Below are 22,108 nucleotides of genomic sequence, written 5' to 3' on the forward strand. Positions count from 1 at the left end.
GTAGCTTCCGGAATGTCGCCGTTGAAACAGTAGCCGAATCGCAAGTATATACTACTCTACTATTAAAGTAACAAGGCAATAAATACTATTGCATTCTAACATTTCTATGTGGTAAAACAAAGCAAAACAAACATTTAATTTAATGTGGCCGCATACGTAAATGCCGCATAAAAACTACGTAGGAATAGCTGTGTCACGTGAAACAAAATCTCGTCGTTGTTACCTGGCAACGACACTAGCATTGACGAACTCCCTTACAAACTGAGAGGGGCAATTTTGCTAAAACTTCAAACCATGGATTAAGCATTCAGAAGCTTTCGGAGTTTGGTTTCTTTTCGAGACATAACGGTATGAAACCAGATATTCTGTAGCTTGACTGTGCGCCGAAAGTGAGCCAGCGAACTGATGCACTGCACTTTAATCTACACAGGCAAGGCTAGTGTTAGCTATTAGCTGATGGTTTACTCTGCCCGTGGCCATTCCTTTGCCACAACCTGGTACTGCTGCTTTCCAGGCATAAGTCTGATTTTAAACAAAACGAAAAAAGCTAGTGGTTTGATGTGCTAACGATGTTTCAGCGCAAAAACAGCTACTAATTTAGCAGGGATGTCAGCACTGGGTCAGTTCAGCGACTCTAAATACTACCCAATAACCTCTAGCTGGACACTGAACCAGTGAATGTAAAAGGTTTCGTGGGTTTACCAACGGTAGGCTGTTCAAATAGAAATTTAGTTTGATAGTATTTGATATTAAGGCATATTTCTTGCTGGATAAAACAGCAAAAAGGCGAGATTATCCTGAATAACCATGTATATCAAAGCCGCTCGTTATGGTTACTTTTAATTATTGTTATTTTTTTATTTAGTCTCAAGATCTATGCTTGATAAGCAATACAATTGTGTTTACTCTTTAAAGACGCATTCCTTTACAATTATTTATCCCTACATTTGGATGTCTTTGCTTTCTTGCTGCCAGTATTTTAGTTCCAGCAGAAAGATGCCACATGGTTCAGATGATGTCCGCAAGAAGTTTATTCTGACCACAACTGGAAACTTCTATGGATTAAAGCCATCATCATCACTGACTGACAGCCCAGAGCTCAATAACTTCTTAGATGATGGAAATGAATTTGTCTTATCTGTCAGCAGACATGACAATGACCTTCGCTTATCAAATAAGGTAAGTTTTCTTTAAAAAAAAAAAAAAAGTTATTAAAAGGGTCACATTACACATCAATAGTTGTTGAACTGATGCAGTGTTTAAATCTATAACATCTTTCAATCTAATCCATATTTAAAAATGAATTATCAATAAATATATTAATGCAATTAATATTTATATCTCTAAATATCAACTTAACAAAGAAATTGATTTGGGTTTGTTTTTTTTTATACATGATTCACTTTCTCCAACTTATCTGGGTGTTCATCAAAGAGGCAGCAGAAGTAGAGATGTTAGACATCCCTCTCTAGATGGTTTGATTAGTCTGCCTGTCAGTGTCCTGCTCCACTCTCCCCTCACTTGTGAACAACATCCGATATACTTGAACTTCTCCACTTGAGGCAGAAACTAATTTCCAACCTAGGGTGGGCACCTTTTTCTGGCTCTGAACTGTGGTCTCTCACACAGAGGTGCTAATTGGAGGGGCAAATAACAAAATGTTATTTGACGTTCTGTACAGTTACCTTCCATGTGTTGACTTGACGGTTTAGTGCCTTTTTAATAAAAAACAACAACAACTCCATCCTTTGACACAGATTGAAGCTGTGGGGGAGACTAGAGAGAATGTGCTGGTGTTCTTCAAGCTGCGTCCCACAGTGATCACAGAAGATAACCTTCATCACAGCCTTCTGGTTTCATCCATGCTGGAGTCTCCCATTAACACCCTCTATCAGGCTGTCAGACAGGTTTTCGCACCTGTACTGCTAAAGGTGAGTCTGTCCCTGTGCATTGAGAGGTTCCAGATATGTTACATGAAAAATCATTATCTGTAGTTAGACTAAGAAAGAAAGTTTTTTTTTTTCTTTTTCTTTTTTTTTAACTTTCCTTTTGTTCTCTCAAGGATGAGCGTTGGCGTTCTGCATTTGACCCTAAACTGGCTGGCCTCCTGAGTGAGCTGGAGCTGGGTCTGGGTTCAGTAGTTCGCCAGTCTGGGACACAACCTTCTGCCAAGAAGGGTTGCACAGAGGAAGATGTCTTGGGTATGCGCACATATTGTTTGCAGAGTATATTTTAGCAGAAAGGGTGTTAATGAATGGTTATGGTAGTTTTTTAAATTGTTGGATTTTGGAGCGATGTAATCATATGCATAATGAGTGGTAAAACGTCTTGCGAGTATGTGTATATCATTTTGTATATCACTGATTACGTTATGACTTTTAGACATTGTACATCATATTTCTTACACTCTGCAGGCATCCTGACTCCCAGCAATGAGTTCCAGTACTGGGCAGATCTCTCAGAGTCTGCAGAGAAGAGTAGTTTGAGAGAAAGATCTCAACATTTCACTGAGCACTTCAAACCAATACAAAAGGTATGAATGCATGTATCAAGACTTACTCATTTAAAAAATGAATACAAATAAAAATGAATACATTTATATGATGCTAAATATAGTTTTTGTACAAAGGGGGGAAGGTAATTAAACTATGAGATGAGAACTGTATTCTGTTACTGTACTAAGCAATAATTCTATAAATAAGCTGGTAAAGCAATGTTATTTACAATATGACAAATTTAGACATTTAAAATCTTTAAAGCTTAGCACTATATACGGTAAGTGCTGTTTTCAACAGTAATTTGTTACTATTACATAGCTGTTAACACACCGGGAGGAAACTAAAAATGATCACTGATCTCTTTGTGTTGCCACCAGGAATATGATGGTCTCGATAGCCTGTCTATGTCTGATGTTATGGATCTGGTGGAACAGAGCAGGGACGCTCTGGATGACATTTGGAGGCAGACTGATTACGACCCTTACCCAGAGACACGCATGGTCCGCCTCATGGATGTCATCGGTAGGACTCTCAGACACACACAAACCAAAAAGGGGAAATGAGAGAAAATATTTGCCAATGACAGTACTTACTTACTCCTTATATTACAAAGTAATAATTGGCCATATTTTGGGAACTGAAACAAATGTCCTTTTTTGTACTTGCTACGCACTGCAGTTACGTACTTTATGCTAAAAATAAAATGCTTACATGCTTTAGATTGCAGTGACGTACTATCGAGGTCTCTGGGTTTTGGATAATATGTTGCCAAATATACCTGTTATGTGCCTGTGAAATCTTTTTTAAATTGTTGGGTTTTTTTTAATATGCATATGCATGTAGCAACTGTATTCTTAATCTTCTTTTTGCATTTCTTTATATCTACCTGTACAAGGCGGGGCCCTGGGGAGATTTGTCCAGAGGAAGCTGAGTGGTCTTAAAATCTTTGAGGAACCATTTGTATTAGTGAGAGAGAACCTGAGAACGGGTTTTGCCATCTGTGAACAGTGGGTTGTAGCCTGTGAGCATTTAACTGGACAGGTATGGGAAGCTTCAGAAAATGAGAAAAAATAACAGTGCATTTGGAAAATATTCACAGGGCTTCACTTGTTCTACATTTTGTCACGTTACACATTTTTAATAAATCAGCTAAAATTTCACAGAAACCTTTTTCACTTTGTCATTATGGGGTGTTGTCTGTGAAATCTTCTGGTGAAAACTGAACTTAATCAAGTTTAAAATAATGATGTAACGTGACAAAAAATGGAACAAGTGAAACGCTGTGAATACTCTCCAAATGTACTGTATGGTGTAAGAAATATATTTTCTTCAAGCTGGAAATAGTGTGTAAAATTTGACAGATACTGTTTCTTCATTTTGTGAATTAAAAGCCAGATGAAGATGATTTGTGTTCAGTCCCGGAAACCTGTTAAATTATTTTTGTTATTTTTTCCTCAGGTGTGGAAGAGACATGCCCCCCACCCCTGGAAGGGAAACAAACACTCCCCGGAAACCCTGCAGTGCCTCGCAAACAGATTGAATGAAGTAAACTGTGGCTCTGTTCCAGAACACTTCTTGTTTACTTTAACGAAAACAGGCAGAATTTTTGTTTTGTTTTGCTTGTTCTTGCACAACCTCTTTGTTGTTTGCTTTGAATACAGCGATTAAATGAAACTTACAGACACACTTTTAATAATCAGTTTCCTTCTTGCTACTTTTTTAGACGTCACATTTAGGTGGAATTTTCCCTCGCATGTTTTCTACTGAAGAACAGAACACAAAAAAGTGTAATATAAGACCAGTAAAAGAGATTGGCCCTTAAAATAAATAGATAAATAGAAAAAAATTGTTTTGGAGCTCTTGTTAAAATACATTCAGGCCTAAGTTTTGTCATTTCATAAGTTGTCAGTCTCTTATAAAGAAGACCTGTTATTAAATAGAGTATTTGATTATTTTTGTTTTTAATTTCAGAAAGGTTTTATTAATTGAAACACATGTAGCCACTATTTCCTCTTCTTTTTTTCTGACAACTATATTTTATCTGCCCTGTTTTCCATGGATGGAACATGGATGTTTGTTACTCTACACTAAGAAGTCACAAGTCATATTGTTGACTCTTGTGAGAATGGATATTGGACACTGATGTGCACACTGTACACTTTTCTGTTTATGTTTTCCAGGTTGTGACTCTACGTGTGGTTCATGAGAAGCTGCTGTGTTTGCTACCAGGAGCGAAGCAACAGGCTCTGACTGTAGAGCGTGTTTTCGAACCATTCTCTGGGCTCAACCCTCTGCATTACAACCCTTATACAGAGGTTCGATATAAAGAACTTCACGTGTCTGTGTATCTTGTTTCTGTCATCTATATGCAACTGTTGTGGATTGTGGTAGACCGAGTGGTAGCAGTTCAAGTGAATCATTGGTATTTATCACTTCTGAAGAATCACAGTTTAAAACACATTTACCACTGAATAGGCTCTGTGTGGCAGAGACGTGCTACCAGATGGCTGGGAAAGTACAGCTGAACTGGTGATAGAAACCAAATTCCAGGAAGATATTTAGTGTGTTCAGAACCAAAGAAGGAAGATAAAGACACTAGGTGGTGGAATGAGGAAGCACAGGAAAGTATTCAAAGAAAGAGGTTGTCCAACAAAAGTCAAGTCAAGTGGCTTTATTGTCATTCCAGCCATGTGCAGTGGTACAATACACAGTGAAACGAGACAACGTTCCTCCAAGACCCTGGTGCTACATATGACATATAACAGACAATCAACAGAGGATTACATAAAGTGCAATGTGCATAAATTGAAAAAACAAAACAAAAAAACAAACAAAGACAGTCCAACACCCAACAGAACAGGATGATACAGACACAAAACAGTGCAGACACAACAGTGCAATAGAAATGTGCAAAAGATTAAGTATTGTGCAAAAAGTCACTTGGTTCATGAAGGTGTGCGTGTGTGTATGAGATTCTGCAGATAAGTGATTGGTAGTGATGTGTATGAAGGTATGTGTGTGTGTGTGTGTGTGTCAGTCCAGTCACTGAGTGTTCAGGAGTCTGACGACCTGGGGGAAGAAACGGTTTCGCAGTCTGGCAGTGAGGGCCTGAATGCTACGGTACCTGTTGCCAAAAGGCAGCAGGGTGAAAAGTGTATGTGACGGGTGTGTGGGGTCCTCCACAATGCCGGTGGCGTTGCAGATGCAGCGGTTACGATAAGTGTCTGTGATGGAGGGAAGAGAGGCTCCAATGATCTTTTCAGCTGTTCTCACTATCCGTTGTAGGGTAGTGCGATCCAATTTTGTGCAGTTATCATACTAGACAGTGATGCAGCTGCTCAGGACGCTCTCAATAGTCCCTCTGTAGAAGGTGGTGAGAATGGATGGTGGGAGATGGGCTTTTCTCAGCTTCCACAGGAAGTAGAGATCCTAGAAAAATTGGGATTGTCAAGAAGAAGAAGAATAGTAGACAGGTAAATGAAAAAGCTTATAGTGAATTGTATGTAAGGCTGGGTGCTAAGGAAGATTAGATTGGCTTGAAAGGATGTGCAGCAGGTTAGGATGGTTAAAGATGGAGCTGTGAATGTATTTAAAAGTGACAGGAGTGTGTTAAGAAGATGAAAAGAGTACTTTGAGAAGCTGATCAATGAAGGAAATTACAGTGACAGGAATAGATAGAGAAGGAATGATCATCATCAGTGATCATGAAGTGCAGAGGATTAATAATAGCAATCAGTGCTTACTCTGATTTTTTTGTGCTTTTATAGCCTCTTTGGAGAGCAGCAGTGGCTCAGTTTGAGCGTCTAATGGCTCCATCAGAGCAGGAGGTTGCTGGCAGACTGAAGAGCTATATAGCTGATGTACAGGACAACCCACAACAGGTAGTGAAACATCACACTTCAGCTCAGATTGTGAAATATTGTGTGGGTGTGTGCTGATGAGTTAACTTACTGGATTTGCCTGAGTGTGTATTTATTTCCCAGCTATTACAGGTATTTCTGAAACATAAGGAGCTTATAAGACGTCCCACCATCCGCAAAGAACTGCAGTCAGAGAGAGAGACCCTACTGGCGAGATTACTAGACGACAACAAGGGTACATAGTACACACACACACATACATACATACATACATACATATTTTTCTCAGTTTTTGACTTTACAGTGATTTGTCTAAACACTGGAGGATAATACAAACACCTTGAATAAATCCTGTTTATGCATGCTGTATATTTATGTGACAGTGAATGCTGAATTAATGTTGTTTTAACAATGTTATTGTCCATAACAGCTGATTTTATTGTGTAAGGCTGGGAGAAAGAAATTTAGAAATGATTTTGTTTGAATAGAGCAATAAAATTCTATAGATGTTAGAGTGAATGTCCTGAGAGCAGTATGGTGAGTGTCTAGGAATGCTGGTATTAGTTCAGTGTTATATGTTAAATAATATGTCTAATATGTCTTCTCTCTTTTGGGAAACTAGGTGGTAATAAATTGTCACTTCTGATTTCTGACCCCCCCTCTTCTTCTCTTTTGGTTTTCTCAGGTCTGAAAACTGACTTTGAGACACGCTGCCATGGAAGTCCTGGTGACAAGTCTGGCCCTCTTATTGGCCGAAACCTCCCTGAGGTGGTCAACAAAATAGTTTGGGTGCGGCAGCTCCTACACAAGGTGACTGGTTCATTTACAGCTGCCAGAATGGCGATGTAGAGTATGGCACCAACATGTGAGCACACCTCTCCTAACCCTACCTTACTGGCCAAATAGCACCAAACCCAGGCTTCTCCACAGCAACCCAGACTGTCAGTGGCAGCTCATAGATTTACCTGACATTAAAAAAAACTCTCAGTCAACTTTATTGTTATGACACGACATTAATGTCAAAAATTATTGCTACTGGAACTTTTATGGCCCTACACTGTAAATGCCAACAAAATGTAAGATTTACATGAGGTACTGTGTTTAAGCTGGTGATGTACCACTTACTTTTGCTTTAATGATGAACAATTTCTTGTTCATTTACTTTTCTGCATTCATAGTTCAATCAAAATTTTCAACCTCGCTGGATGAAATGCTGCCTCCACTGTTTTTTTACAGATTACTGTAGACACTTACTGCTATATCTACCTCCTGGCCTCCTCCTTACATACTGATGACAATGAAAAGCAATGTGAAGCAGCATTTTCAAATTTGGATTAATTGCTCCATAAGACCTGCCACTGATTTTCAGTCTAATTTTGTGTAATGAGGCATATTTCGGCTGTTTCTTCCTGTTCCCCTTTTGACAGCCACCCTTTCACTGAAACCGTTTCTGATGAGCCTTCAGAAGTCATTTGGGTCATTTGATAGTCCAGATGCATATCTCAGTTCCTGTGTCAGCTCTTTGCTGGATTTTTTCGTATTTGTTAAAGACAAGGCTTTCAGATACTGTTGATGTGCTGTAGATAATTTTAGGCCTCAACTTCTTGAATTTCCTAAAATATTCAAGTCCTCAAATTGCCCAGTTTCCTCAAAATGCCCAAAGATAGCAAATAAAGTTTTCTCCCATATGTAGACACAATGCTGGCTTATATATTTAGTTAGGTGCCTTTTTTATGCTGGAATAAGTCATAGGTCAGTGTTAGGAGCTTAAAAACATAAAAAAAAACTTTGAAAATGGTCAGGTACAAGGAGTGGACTGAAAATGAGTGAAAAAGCAGCTAATCTTTAAAGAAAAACTTTGGAAAAACTTCAGAAAGTCTGAAGAACAATTGCTCAAGACCACTTTAAAACATTTTGAGACAGTCTCATTCTTGAAAGCAAGATATAAATAAATGTAGAGTGCTCAAGACTTTTGTACAGTGCTATAAAACAACTGTTACATTTGCAGTTTTTTTTTGTTTCTAATATGTCAAATACAAAATAATTTCTGTGACAGTCAAAAGAAAATGTATTTTATTTTCATGTCTTTCATTCTTACAATAGGTGGAAGACTCTGTCCGCCTAGCTGAGGCTCTGCTTTCAGATCTCTCTGGGTTCAAAGGGTTCCTGCATTTCTGTGATGACCTGCTGGAGATTCTGAGGGCCTATGAACAAGAGCAGTTTGAGGACTGGTCAAGAGATATACTTTCTGAGCTGACTGACCCAAAGTCAGGGATCAGGTCTGTAATATTTTGACCTTAGGTTACAAAATCCTAGAAATGAAAGTGTAAAGAAGAACTTCAGTTGAAGCATCACAGAAGAGTATGTTGGTCATTAATATACAAGTTTGAAAGAGGCATGCAATTCTACAATGTTATTAAATCCTTTTGCAATTGTATGCTGTTTTTTTGTATTTTTTATTTAATCATTTAAAATACCCAGAGTGGAACGAATATTGGCTTGAATGGATGTTACATTTTGCACTTCTCTATTCTCACACCCTGTATAGTCTTCAGGCCAGTAACCGTGTGATGGAGCTGGACCATGATGATGGCAGACTCAAGATTCAGTACTCAGACAGACTAGTCAGTCTGCTCAGGGAGGTCAGGCAGCTCTCTGCCCTGGGCTTTTCCATCCCAGCCAAGATACAACTGGCTGCTAATACTGCAGATAAATTCTACAGACAAGCCATTGTCCTAAAACAGGTGAGAGCGGAAGCTAAGACATGCAATATTTTTTCTTTCCTAATTTATTTATATACATTCAGTTGCCACTTCAGTTGTTACGTGCAGGAAGTCCTGAGTTACATCCTGGGTTTGCCCATTGCCCAAAAAAGGTGCTCTGTTGGATTGAGATCTGGTAATCGTGGAGGCCATTTGAGTACAGTTTATAAAGTGCCTAATCACAACAGCAGTTGCCTCAAGGCACTTTATGTTGTAAGGTAAAAAACCCCCACAACAATCAGGTCAGGTGACCCCAAATGAGCAAGCACTTTGGTGACAGTGGGAAGGAAGAATTCCCTTTTAATAGGAAAAAACCTCCGGCAGAACCGGCTATGGCATTTAAATGATGATCAGTATTTAATATGGAGCCTAAGTGTGGCAAGAACATATCCTTCAGACCATCACACCACTACACCAGCACCACCGGCCTGAACCACTGATATAAAGCAGGATAGAGCCATGTTTTCATGTTGTTTACACCAAATACTGACTCTGTCATCTGGATGTTGCAGCAGAAATTGAGATTCATCAGACCAGGGAATGCTTTTTCTAATCTTCTATTGTCCAGACTTGTTGAACCCATGAGAATTTTAGTTTCAATTTCCTGCTACTACCTGACAGGAATGGCATGCAGAATGCTCTTCTGTTAGTAAAGCCCAATATAGCAATAAGGTTTGGTGTGATTTGTGTTCAGAGATACTCTTCTGCATACCTTGGTGGTAACAAATAGTTATTTGAGTTCCTGTTGCCTTCCTGAATTAGTCTGACAAGGTCTTTTTAGTTTGCTTGCTGGTGTTTTCTCTCTTTTAGACCAGTCTCTGTAAACCCTAGAGATGGTTGTGAAGGAAAATCCCAGCAGATCAGCAGTTTCTGAAACGCTCAGATTCAGACTTAGACTAAATTCATTGAGTTGGTGCCATGTGATTGGCTGATTAGATATTTTTGTTAAAGAGCAGTTGAGCATGTATTCCTAACATAGTAGCCAGGGTATATCTGTGTATATCTTTATGAATATCTATTGCTTTTTTTATGCTCGTACTGTTACATATTACCGTTTTCATAGGTTGCTCATTTCTACAACACCATTGACCAGCAGATGATTCCCTCTCAGAGACCTATGATGTTAAATCTTGCCCTGGCCTTTGAGCATGTCATTAAGGTACAGCACACATTTGAAAGTATTGTTTTATAATACTAATTGTATTTATTCTCTTTTCTATGTGTAATGTTATAAGAGTCAAAGTTGATGAGTTGCCAGTACCTTACATACATATATATATATATATATATATATATATATATATGGTGAACTTTGTTCACCTTGAAAATTTGCCTGCCATCAATTTTGTGTCTTGACGTGGAGATAATCGGTCTGCTTGTCTTTGTAAGAATCCTCGTTCTCAGTCAAAGAAAACAGGAAGTAAGCTGCAGATCACCTGGGACAACCCCAAAGAGTTAGAAGTCTACATTGGCAAGCTGCAGGCTGCTGCTGAAAAACTCTCCACCGAAAACAGGAAGTTACGAAAATGGCACACTGACTTCATTGAGAAGGTGCTAGCAGAGACACAGTATTTAAATTTTTGGCCTTTAGTACAGTTCTTTGCAACAACACTTCCCCACTCAAATTGGAATAAGCAGCAAAAGTCTTACTATTCTCTTTGTTCTTCTCCGTATCTGTGGGTACATTTTTTAGGTCGTGACACTGATGAATGTTGACCTACTGAGACATCAGCAGCGATGGAAGGATGGTCTTCAGGAGCTTCGTGCTGGTTTTGCCACTCTGGAGGCTCAGGTATTGACTGGAGATGTCTTGGATGGAATGTGTCGCAGATGTTTTGCCTAATAGGATTTTTATTTTGTGCATAAAATATTTTTTTACAAATAGTTGCGTTGATTTGGCTATAATAGTAAATAAAAAAAATTAAAATACGGAAGTAAATATGTCTCCATGTTTTCAGCATGAAAACATTCTTATTTCAGGATAAATCATTCTGGATAAATAGTTAAAATATTTTTTGTATAGGAAATAAAAAGTGTGTGTGTGTGCGTTTGTGTCTGTAGGGCTTCAGGTCTGATGACATGCGGGCATGGCGTCAGCACTGGAACCATCAGCTGTACAAAGCTCTTGAACACCAGTATCAGACTGGGCTGGAAGCACTGAACAAGAACTTGCCAGAAATACACATTGATCTCACTTTCAAGTCAGTGCCCAAAATTTCACTTGTCCAGGTTTTGCTTTCTCTCTCTGCCCTCTAACTCTTGTCATCTCTTTTCCCTTCTCTGCATTTTCTCTGCATCTGCATTTTCAACTTCTCTTGTCAATAACAGCAACTACTGACTTTTCCCCACACCTCTCACTTCTCACCCTTGGTCATATCAACAGTTTTCTCTAACTCTCTATCACTTCCTCTTTCTTCTAAAAGGGTATCATCGATTAATGTGGATTTAAGAGTAAACCGTGGAATCGTTTTAATCCTGTTCTTGTTAACAGGCAGGGCCGCTTACAGTTCTCGCCACCATTTGAGGAGGTGCGTGCACGCTATTTTAGAGAAATGAAGCGTTTCATCTCGATCCCAAACCAGTTCCGAGGGGTCAGCACCCAGGGGGAGGAGCTCATCTTCAACATCATGATTGACAGGAATGCGTCTGGGTTCCTCACAATTTTCAGCAAGGCTGAGGACCTCTTTAGTCGCCTGGAAGCTATACAACACAAGTTCAAGGTGTTTTGACTTTTATAATTACTCTGAGAGTGATTTGTTATTAACTTTCCTTTAAGAGAGCCTCTGTATAGTGTTTTATGTACAAAAAAGAAAATTTGCATGTTGTGTAACTCTTTGACACCTGGACCGGATTTGAGGCTGGTCAAATTCGGACTCGAGATTTAATAACTTCCGATCAGTTATTTGGCTCAGCACTTAAATCTTTAGTATTATCATCATCATGGTTCTGACTTGATTTTAGTTTCTTTCAGCAGCGTACCATTTTATATATGTACGTATATTTAAAATAATGAAACACTTGTCACAAGTTTCTCACTGAAGCACTGCACTGAGGAATAACTGTATTGCTGTCTTTGAAAGAATGAAACCTGGATCAGTCATGGTTCTCTTTTTTTTTTTTTTTTTGTACTGAAGCGCTGTTGTTTCACTGCTGTGTTCCCCTGCATACTACCATGACAGAACAGTTTATTGTCTTTTCCCTTTAGTCTGCGATCATGCATGTATAAATTGCAGGGGGAAGCCCTCCGCCCGCACCAGACTTCTCTTTTATCTCATCTTCTCTTTACTTCTCTTTTTATTTAGTCATCTATGTCTTGATGGATGATATCGTTACTGTCACCTTTAAAAATAGGAAATATGCACTGCACCCCGCCTCACTGTGATCCTGTGTGCGTGTGTGTGTGTGCGTGAGTGCAGGAGTGGGTGGTGTTGGGACAGACTGATTTAGAGAAGTTGATCGAGAAGCATTTGAGTTCTGTGCAGGACTGGGAAAGAAATTTCAAAGCCCTGAAAGCCAAGGGAAAAGAGTCAGAACGTTTACCCAGGTACACATCACGTATTAACTAATGTAATTAAACCTGGTGAAATGAAAATGATATTTATGCTTACACATAAGGACAGTAAACATTGCAAAAAGTGTATAGACTGTATTGTTATATACTGTTTATATAACTAGGTCATTCACAGATTGTTTTGATATCTTAAGTGATTTTGTTTGTTACAAGTTAATTGTTAACCGAGTCCTCTGAAGTGTTTTTCTCTGTAACAGCTTGGGAAGGTTTGTTTAATCATACCAGCAAAGATCACACATCAAATTCATAACTTTTAGAAAATGATGCACTCCAGAAAAGCCCAAGGCATTATGTTCTGTTCTCTACTAAGAATTTGTCTCACTGTCTGAGTCAGTGACCTGCTTTATCCATTTATAGTTTTACTTATTATATTTCTTTATTGGGTACAGTTTGTGCAGTTAAAAGTGAACTTACACCACAAATGTAACACTTAACAACTGCATTTCTGTCACTGGCCTCCGTTCTTTGTCAGTCAGGAGAAAGTGGACTGTATCACCGTCAACTGTGAGCCTGTAAAAGCCGCCATAGATGACCTGATTCAGAGGCTGTTTGACATGCTGCTCCTCTCACTTAGGAAATCTATACAAGGTAAACACAGACACCTTGATTTTCCTTGTTTTTTCCAGTATGTAATGTTTGTGGCAGAACGAAAACACTCTAGCCAAGCCCCCACTTTGTTTCTCTCTTTGCATCAATAAATGCTTTTATATAAAAGACATTAAGTGTATCTCACCAATGAAAAAACATTGTTTTATTTCTCTTTCTCAATTTTGTGTCTGTGTTTTGAAAATTTGTTTTCCATTTCTTCAGCTCTAAGATATCCCCTTTGCTCTCACTTTCCCTTTCCTTTTCTGTTTTCCTTTTTTGAAAGTATATTCTCTTCCTTCTTGCTTGCAGGCCACACACAAGCAATAGAAACTTTTGTGACAGAATCAATGGACGCCTTGTCCACTCGACCAGAGAGTATGGAGGAAATTGGTGCGGCTAGTGCCAAATATAACCAGATACTTGCCCGCAAACCTGAAGTAAGACACAAGCACTCCTAAACCCAGCTCGTTAGGGTTTTTTGTAAATTTCTTCCTTCCTTGTTTGTGGGTAATTTTAGAATTCAAGGTTAACTTTCATACACCTAGTAAAACATTTTGCTCCCTGTCAAAGAAATAAAAGCTTTGTCTTCCTTAATGCATTTTACAGTATGTCTCGTCATATTTCTGATTGATTTATAGCATTGGTCCTATAAGTCCACAATGAACCGTCTAAAATTTAACCATGTCATTTGAAACAAACTGTGCTTCATGTCTATACACAGATTCTACCTCAGTTCCAATTTGCTGAGGAGAAGAACCGCTTGCTACGTGCGGTGGCTGGAGCTGGGCTGGACTCTCTCTCTTCACTCAGGGCCAAGTGGGACAAGCTGGAGCTTGTCATGGAGAGCCACCAGCTAATGGTCAAAGACCAGGTGACATATACTCATACAGACACACTTAGATCAGCTTATTGCTCCAACTGGTTTTTCAGATCCTATTTTCCTCAGAATGACTCCTTCTTTTTCATGCATGGTACTCTCTTAGGTGGAGGTGATGCGAAGTTATGCGGCCAGTCGTATCGATGTTTACAGGGCAGATCTGGAGCGGTTTAAGGCACGCTGGGACCAGCTAAAACCTAAAGATGAGATGCTTGAGACTGGTGATCATGCTGCCCTGCTTGTATGTCTTCAGACAATCAGGGACAAACAGCAAGAGTTTGAGGAGCTAGAGCTTGTGCGCACTAAGCTGCTGTACGTTTATTTTCATTCAGGTTTATTCACTAAGAGATTTAGAATGTTTAAAGTATTTGGGATTTTTATTTCCTTTATCGTGTGCCACATGAAAAACTTGTACAAGATCATTTTCAGTTATGACTCTGGTGTGAAGAGATCGCATTTAGTTCAATTACGGCCAAAAGTCTGACTCTCCTGTGCTCTCCTCAGTGAAGACTGTGCCTATTTCAATCTGGAGACTCCGTCTTTCTCTGTGGCCGAAGAGACAAAAAGAGACATGGAGGAATGCAGCCAAATGTGGGGTCTGTATGAGGAGTGGCACCAAGGGTTCTCAGAGAAGGCCCAGGAAGACTGGATATCATTCAGGTAGAGGGGGGTCATGTTTAGGGCTCATATCTAAACTTTTACGTAGAGTACTGATTATGTTTTTAATCAGTACTATGTGTTTAGTCATGTAATTGTGTGTGTTTTTTCTTTTAATTTACAGGAGTAAAACATATGTATTTGAGGAGTTTTTGTTTACTTGGCAAGAAAGACTAAGAAAACTAGAGCAACCCACTGTGATGTCTGTTAAACTACAAGGGGAAGTCGACAAATACAAGGTATATACTAGTACAGTTCAAGTAATAATATGTCGCTGCCTTCTTTTCGTATTCAATTCAAGTCTTCTTATCTGAAATATGTGTGTATGCTTTGGCTGAGTCAGATATCCAGAAAACTTATTCTGGTTCTTGTTGGAGTTTACTCAGAAAATGTCACAGCAATTAGCTGCTACATTTTCATATACAGTTTGTTTAAGTGGAAACATGACTTAAAAATGTACACAGTTCCATCCTTTCTCCTCGTTTCTCCTTTTTGAGGCAGGGTACACCCTGGACAGGTCGCCAGTCTGTTGCAGGGCTAACACATAGACACAGACAACCATTCCCACTCACATTCACACCTATGGGCAGTTTAGAGTTTCCATTTAACCTATCCCCACTAACTGCATGTCTTTGGACTGTGGGAGAAAGCCAGAATACCCGGAGAGAACCCACGCAAATGAGGGGTGAACATGCAAACTCCACACAGAAAGCCCCGGCCTGATGGTGGAATTGAAATCAGGGAACAGTAAGTGCTGCCCTGTCGTACCACCATGCCACCCCCGAGCGGGAATCCCAGCAAAGGTGGGATGTTCCCTCGGGGGCTGTGACGTCTCATTTGAATCTACACGGCTGTGAGGGAAATCTTTAATCTGACTTTATAAGTGATCTAATTACAAATCTTGTTTTGTTTTCTTGTTTTTTGTTTTTGTTTCCTTTTCTTTTTCGTCTCAATATCTAGAACATGATTCCAGTGCTGAAGTATGTACGTGGGGACCACCTGTCTCAGGACCACTGGTTGGACATGTTCCGTTTACTAGGCCTCCCAAGAGGGATGACTTTAGAGAGACTTACCTTTAGTGATCTTCTTGCTGTGGCAAATACCATCATAGAGAAAGCAATGGAGCTCAAGGTCTGTACAAACACACTTTTGAAATTGTATATAAATGTCTTTTTTAGCGCCCTAATCTTTAGGGAATCAGAACTCAGTAATTTTCAGTAATGGCATGATAAAGATCGTAACTGATATCTATAAAGCTGCTTTGGCCTGCATTTGTATATTTGGATTGGCCCGAGTTTCGCCTTAATCATGTGTCGTGCAACATGTAGTATACATGGGGTAACGAGAAGCGATTAACACCTCACGACCAGCTCCCGATCAAGAAAATCGCAAGAAAATCAAACCTGTTTGAAATCCTGAGGGTATTAAAGCAACCTCTCACACGGTGCACGCACAAACACAGAAATGGAAGTGAAAAAGTCAGTACATCACGACTCGAAGCTGAGAAATGTTAGTCTTCCAGGTTTTTTAGAAAAAGTTGGCATGTTGGCAGATTTCAGTGATGTGTTGGAAATGTAATGAGGCAAACGGGCGGTCCAGACGCAAAACCCAATATGACTGATGCAGAGGCGTGTGTTTTTTGTGTGTGCATGTGGTGCACATTGATATAGGATCTGAACAGTCGTGCTCAGGCGGAGGTGACGATCAGAGAAGCTCTGAGGGAGCTGGATTTGTGGGGAGCTGCAGCTACCTTCACCCTCACTGAGTACACAGACAGCAGTGGGCGCACTCTCACCCTCATCAAGGACTGGAAGGATATTGTCAACCAGGTAGATGTGGAGCACACATAAAAAAAAGACATCAAGTCAGCTGTTGTGTACAAATATAAAATGCAGATTTGGTTCACAATGCCACACTGAATCTCTGAAGTTTGACTAGGAAAGTAAATTGAGTTTTTTTTTAATTGGTTAGAGTTGACCATAAATCATTTTATGAAAAATAGTCACATCTCCTGGATGGACCTTGCACCCCTCCCTGGTTGTCTGGTTCTCTTTTATGGCCCTCAAAAATCATGTTGTATATGGTGACCCAGAATTGAAAGCAGGTTGTCTGCTATTCACAAGGTCCATGTTTCGATCCTCAGTTCCTGCAACGCTAAATTTAAGTGCCTTTAGGCAAGATCCTGAATCATCAGTACCATTTGATGCCTCCATCTAGGTTTGCAGGTGTTACATTAAAAATGCGAGTGTAAAAAGGTACTGTATAAATTGCAGTTCATTTATTGTGAACTAAACTAGGAGAAGGTTGAACACAGAGATCTAATGTAGTTAGATCAGGTGCAGTTAGCCTATAAGAAATTGCTGGGCAGCACAGTGCTTGAGATAGTTCAGAGAAATAAGCTAGAAATTAGCTACTTACTTATAGTAAAAAGAATACAAATCGAGATTAAAACCCCTGAAATGTATCCACTTGTTGAAATTCACTAAAGAAGCACTTGTTTGCTAAGATGGAAATGATGGCCAAATAGGAAACTTTAGACATTTTGAACATTCAAGTGGCTAATGAGATTTTTCTGTTTAATGACTCCAGAGGGACAAACAGGCAAATCTTGGCACTTGCATCCCTTTTTGAGAAACAGCTTCAGTTATCTGCTGCGCTCATTCATCCTCATCTTGCTTTACATTTGTCCTGCTGTAGTTAATCTTTTGCCTGTCTAGATTGGATTGTTTTAGATGTTCTATATTGTTGACTATTGAATCTGCGATGGCCTCTAGATATAATTGAGCTTCATTATATCCTTGGATAGGGTGGCACAAGATTGCTGCTTCTTTCCTCTAGTTTAATTTATCAGAGGAAATTGAATAAGAAAAAGAGCCACAAAGGGATTTGCTGCAATTATACACTTTTTTTGTACTAAAGTATTGCTTTTAGTGATTTAGGCTAACGTGGTTTAAGATACTTCTTGAACACAAATGTATCTGAACATGAGCCCTGAATATACCACATATGGACAAAAGTACAAGACTGCCTACACATACAGTACAGGAGCTTCTCAGCTATGGAAACCTCATCTCAGCAAACTCAGTTTTTGTGCTGATCTTAATGCCAGAGGCGGTCTGGTCGACTTACTGAGTCAACAGAGTGAGGGCGACTTTTACGAACTATGCACCTCAGCACTTGGCACTTTGACACTTTGTGGCTGAGTTTCAGTGGTTTCTGGAAACTTCCACTTTGTAGTAATGCCACTTATTGTGAAATATTTACAAGGGTAGAAATTTCACAAGCTGACTTGTTGCATCAGTGCCACACTTGAATCCAATGAACTCTTTAGAACAGGGGTCTCAAACCAAAATGGGCTGTGGGCCACTGCTGGCACTGTCATCTCATTGGAGGTCCACTTTAGTGTTCAAGTAATACAAAAACAAACAAACAAACACAAAAACACCCACAAATATTTCCAGAAATATAGTGTTTTGCTAGTTTTCTTTAAATGTCAAATATTGTATAACAAGACAAATCTGCAAATGTGAACGTAATTTTTTTTCCTCACTCTTAACTGAGGCCTTTCAACTGCTACTACTTTGAACTATCAAATAAACAAATTGTTACTGTCTTTCTGATCAAACGCGTGGCAGCACTTCTACTCTAATTTTGTTTGTATTTAACAAAATAAAAATGCAGACGTAAGTGTACACATTAGTTTTTGACTTCTAGTGAAAATTGTTTTCTTTACAAATAACTCTCTCACTGAACCAACACAGCCAATCCCTCAACATGTTTGTGCTCTCTGCTCATATTGTTTTCATATTAAATCATTTTTTGCTTTTTAAAGAACTTATTTCAACATTGCATTCAGCAACAAACAAATCATGCCTACAAAAAAAGTTCAATATGTAATTGCATTACATTTCTTCACGTCAAGTAGGAGTGACGTGGGCCACAAGTGGCCCCCGGGCCGAAAGTTTGAGACCCCTGCTTTAGAATGACCCATACATAAGGTTTGTAGAGGCTTACCAAGATAGAACCCATTGTGTCTGATTGTGAAACAGTGTTATTGTTTTTAAAAAAATTTTTTTTATATAATTAGTACTTGCTTCTTTAAATGTTGCTGTCCATATTTACATGCAAATGTTGTTTCAGTACATCAGTGAAATGTTATGTCAGGCAGTTCAAATAAAAGAGCATACTTGACTCAATTGTTAGGGAGACATAGTTGACACTAAATGCCTAAATGACATCTTATGTATTAGGTATTACGTTTTCACCATTTCTCTGTCTATCTAGGTGGGAGATAATCGCTGTCTGCTGCAGTCGCTAAAAGATTCCCCTTATTACCGCAGCTTCCAGGACAAGGTCAGGTCAAGGTCTTTAAATCTATGAATAAACTTTAAGTGCTTAATTTTTTTTATGTATGGAAAAAGTACTTTTCACATACCTTTCTCAGCTTGTATTGGTACATGCAGTTTTTAAAAAACAAATTTGGTTCATTTATATATTAACATTTAATCCCTGATGAAGAAACTGTGACAAAGGTTTGAGTATTTACTCCACGTATATCCAGGTCAGTCTGTGGGAAGTTCGTCTGTCCGACTTGGATGAGTATCTGCTCAGTCTGAATGCCATCCAGAGGCGCTGGGTTTATTTGGAGCCCATTTTTGGACGAGGAGCATTGCCCCGAGAGGAAGCTCGCTTCAAACGAGTTGATGAGGACTTCAGGTACAGTGTGTGCAGCTCTGTGTAATAACACAAATGAAGCGTTTGCCCATTTAGGCACAATGGTGGCTAACACTGATACTTCACAGCAAGAACGTTCCTGATTTGGACCTTTCCTTCTGGTGTTTGAATGTGCGCACTCACTACGAGTGCATGAGTTTTCTTTGGGTAGTCTAGCTTCCTCTGACAGTTGAAAGACCTCCATGTTTGCAATGTATAGAATAAAACACTATTTGACTGTGTGGTTAAATGTGGCTTGTAGTCTGACGCACTTTGAGTGTTCAGTAAGATTAGAAAACCACTATATACTACATGTGATAATATACCATAAACTACATGTGGCTTCTCTTTTGCTGACAAATAGAAACTGGCATAACTGAACATCTTCTCGCTCCGTGTCTTAGGTCTATAATGTCAGACATCCAGAGAGACAACAGAGTTGTTTCTCTGAGTTCGAGGGCTGGCATCAGAAACTCCCTCGTCACCATACTGGACCAACTACAGCGCTGCCAAAAGTCACTCAATGAGTTCCTGGAGGTGAATACGCACGTGTGAGAAGACATTTGCTTTCTTTCACATGGGTTTCAAATATCACCACTACCTAAATGTGGTTTTGTGTCTGCATCACAGGAGAAACGGTCTGCCTTCCCACGGTTCTATTTCATTGGGGATGATGATCTGTTAGAAATTCTTGGGCAGGCAACCAACCCTAGTGTCATCCAGTCACACCTAAAAAAACTCTTTGCAGGTCAGAGACATGTGTGTTCTTACATTCTGTTGTTGCTGATGATCGTTTGCATTTATCTGCTGTCGCTCTGTCTTCTGCCTGTTTTCCCCCTTTTGTTATATTTGTTCATATTGTTTGAATCATAACGGTTGTATTGGATAGTGAAGGTAGTCTGCATATATATTCCCTTTGCAGGCATCCACAGTGTTGTGTTTGATGAGCAATGCCAGCACATTGTCGCCATGTGTTCTTTGGAGGGAGAAATTGTGCCACTCAGAAATATTGTACACATTTACAGCCTTGTGGAGGTAAAGCTATGAATGTATATAAATGGATAAATAGTATTATCATTGTTGGAGGTCTAAGGAGGTACTTGTAGTATGTTTATCCTTTTTAAAAATGTATTCAAAGCAACACAAATGTGTATTCATTTTAAACGTTTTATATGCTTTTTCTTTGAACCTTCCTTTGTGGTTCTGCATAAACAGTTTTCCTTCGTTTCTAGGTGTGGTTAAGTGAGCTGTCTGTGGAAATGAAGGAGACCCTAAAGCACTTGCTGTATGAATGTGTGTCAGCAGCAAAGAAAGGGGAAGTGGACCCCTCTCGTTATCCATCACAGGTGCACACACTCATTTATACAACTGCTTTTTAAAAATATTCTTTAAAGCTTGTGATGTAAAAGAAAATACGTTTTTTTTCTCCCCAGCATTAAACAATGTTGCATTTTTTCGTGTAGATCCTGTGTCTGGCTGAGCAAATCCAATTTACTGAAGATGTGGAAAGAGCTATAAAAGAACAAAATTTGCATCAGTTGGAGTTGGAGCTTAACAGCAAATTAGAAGTCTATACCACAGTGGACACCAGCTCTGATAACACAGGTAGGGAACACATTTGTGTTTAAGCATCGGGGAAGATAAAGTATGTGTGCCCATTCAGACAGGTGTAACGTTTCCCTGGACGGCATGAAATTCTGCACACGTGATATGGATTTTATTTAACATATACGTTTAGCTTAGTGTGTGCATACAAGGATTAAAAAAACTTACAGTTAAAAGCAATTTATAACCAACATTAATGAATAAACATCAAATCTGTGATTATTACAACCAGCCAGTTTCTTTCTTCTTCTTCTTATTTCCACTCCTCCCTTTAGGGATGGCCATAACAAGTCATCTTACTCTCACTCTATCCGTAGTATCTTCTTCTGTCACACAAACCCTCTGCAGGCCCTCCTTTACTTCATGCCTGAACCTTTTATGTGGACTTCCTCTTTTCTTTTTGCCTGGTAGCTGTCTTCAACGTCCTTTGCCCAACATATCCACTACCTCTCTTTTGCTCATGTCCAAAACAGTCTCAGCCTTGCATCTCTGACTTCATCTCCTATCCCAGCTGACACAGGGCGAGAGGTTGGGTACATGCTGGACAGGTTGCCAGTCTGTCACAGGGCTAACACATAGAGACCGACAACCATTCACACTGTCATTCACATCTGAAGCATATTAAAGCCAATCACCAACTAACCTAACCCTACTAACATGCCTGTCTTTGGAGTGCTTGAGGAAGCCGTAGTATCTGGACAGAACCCACACAGACACGAGGAGAACAAGCAAACTCCACACAGAAAGGCCCTGGCCAGATCCAGGACCATCTTACTGTTCGGCTTTGAGGCAACAGTAATCACCATGTCACTGTGTTCACTAGTGTTTCTACAGTTTTTCTTCCTCTAATCCAAGTATTCAGCTAAACGTAGATGCTAGCTTTAACATTATATATAAAGTGATACAATATAACTGATATATAATAGCAGGGCTACTTGAGTGGAGTCCTATGACCCCTAGTGGCCATATTGGCAATT

General features: G+C 39.4%; 1 protein-coding gene across 5 annotated transcripts in view; it reads left to right on the forward strand.

Moving 5' to 3' along the window:
• dync2h1 (dynein cytoplasmic 2 heavy chain 1) overlaps window positions 1–22,108 on the forward strand; it is a 120,041-nt gene continuing 97,933 nt past the window's right edge. For 3 of the 5 annotated variants that reach the window (XM_086261362.1, XM_086261367.1, XM_086261366.1), the window contains exons 1-35: window positions 52–348; window positions 976–1,179; window positions 1,758–1,931; window positions 2,063–2,201; window positions 2,415–2,533; window positions 2,876–3,020; window positions 3,394–3,539; window positions 3,957–4,043; window positions 4,679–4,813; window positions 6,266–6,379; window positions 6,482–6,593; window positions 7,044–7,168; window positions 8,462–8,637; window positions 8,907–9,102; window positions 10,184–10,279; window positions 10,510–10,671; window positions 10,814–10,912; window positions 11,182–11,321; window positions 11,612–11,840; window positions 12,537–12,664; window positions 13,164–13,279; window positions 13,589–13,716; window positions 14,001–14,150; window positions 14,263–14,468; window positions 14,661–14,816; window positions 14,938–15,052; window positions 15,774–15,944; window positions 16,484–16,642; window positions 19,098–19,166; window positions 19,375–19,529; window positions 19,931–20,063; window positions 20,157–20,274; window positions 20,449–20,561; window positions 20,759–20,872; window positions 20,990–21,131. In XM_086261362.1, coding sequence (XP_086117488.1) covers window positions 997–1,179; window positions 1,758–1,931; window positions 2,063–2,201; window positions 2,415–2,533; window positions 2,876–3,020; window positions 3,394–3,539; window positions 3,957–4,043; window positions 4,679–4,813; window positions 6,266–6,379; window positions 6,482–6,593; window positions 7,044–7,168; window positions 8,462–8,637; window positions 8,907–9,102; window positions 10,184–10,279; window positions 10,510–10,671; window positions 10,814–10,912; window positions 11,182–11,321; window positions 11,612–11,840; window positions 12,537–12,664; window positions 13,164–13,279; window positions 13,589–13,716; window positions 14,001–14,150; window positions 14,263–14,468; window positions 14,661–14,816; window positions 14,938–15,052; window positions 15,774–15,944; window positions 16,484–16,642; window positions 19,098–19,166; window positions 19,375–19,529; window positions 19,931–20,063; window positions 20,157–20,274; window positions 20,449–20,561; window positions 20,759–20,872; window positions 20,990–21,131 — 4,750 coding nt within the window. In that variant the 5' untranslated portion in view covers window positions 52–348; window positions 976–996. The other 2 variants (XM_086261363.1, XM_086261365.1) reach the window with 2 other exon arrangements.

The sequence above is a fragment of the Aulonocara sp. 'chitande type north' Nkhata Bay genome, linkage group LG14, assembly GCF_057382095.1.
Source record: "Aulonocara sp. 'chitande type north' Nkhata Bay isolate Kocher_YH1m ecotype deep benthic linkage group LG14, A_spYH_male_GT1.1, whole genome shotgun sequence".
Lineage (NCBI taxonomy): Eukaryota > Metazoa > Chordata > Actinopteri > Cichliformes > Cichlidae > Aulonocara > Aulonocara sp. 'chitande type north' Nkhata Bay.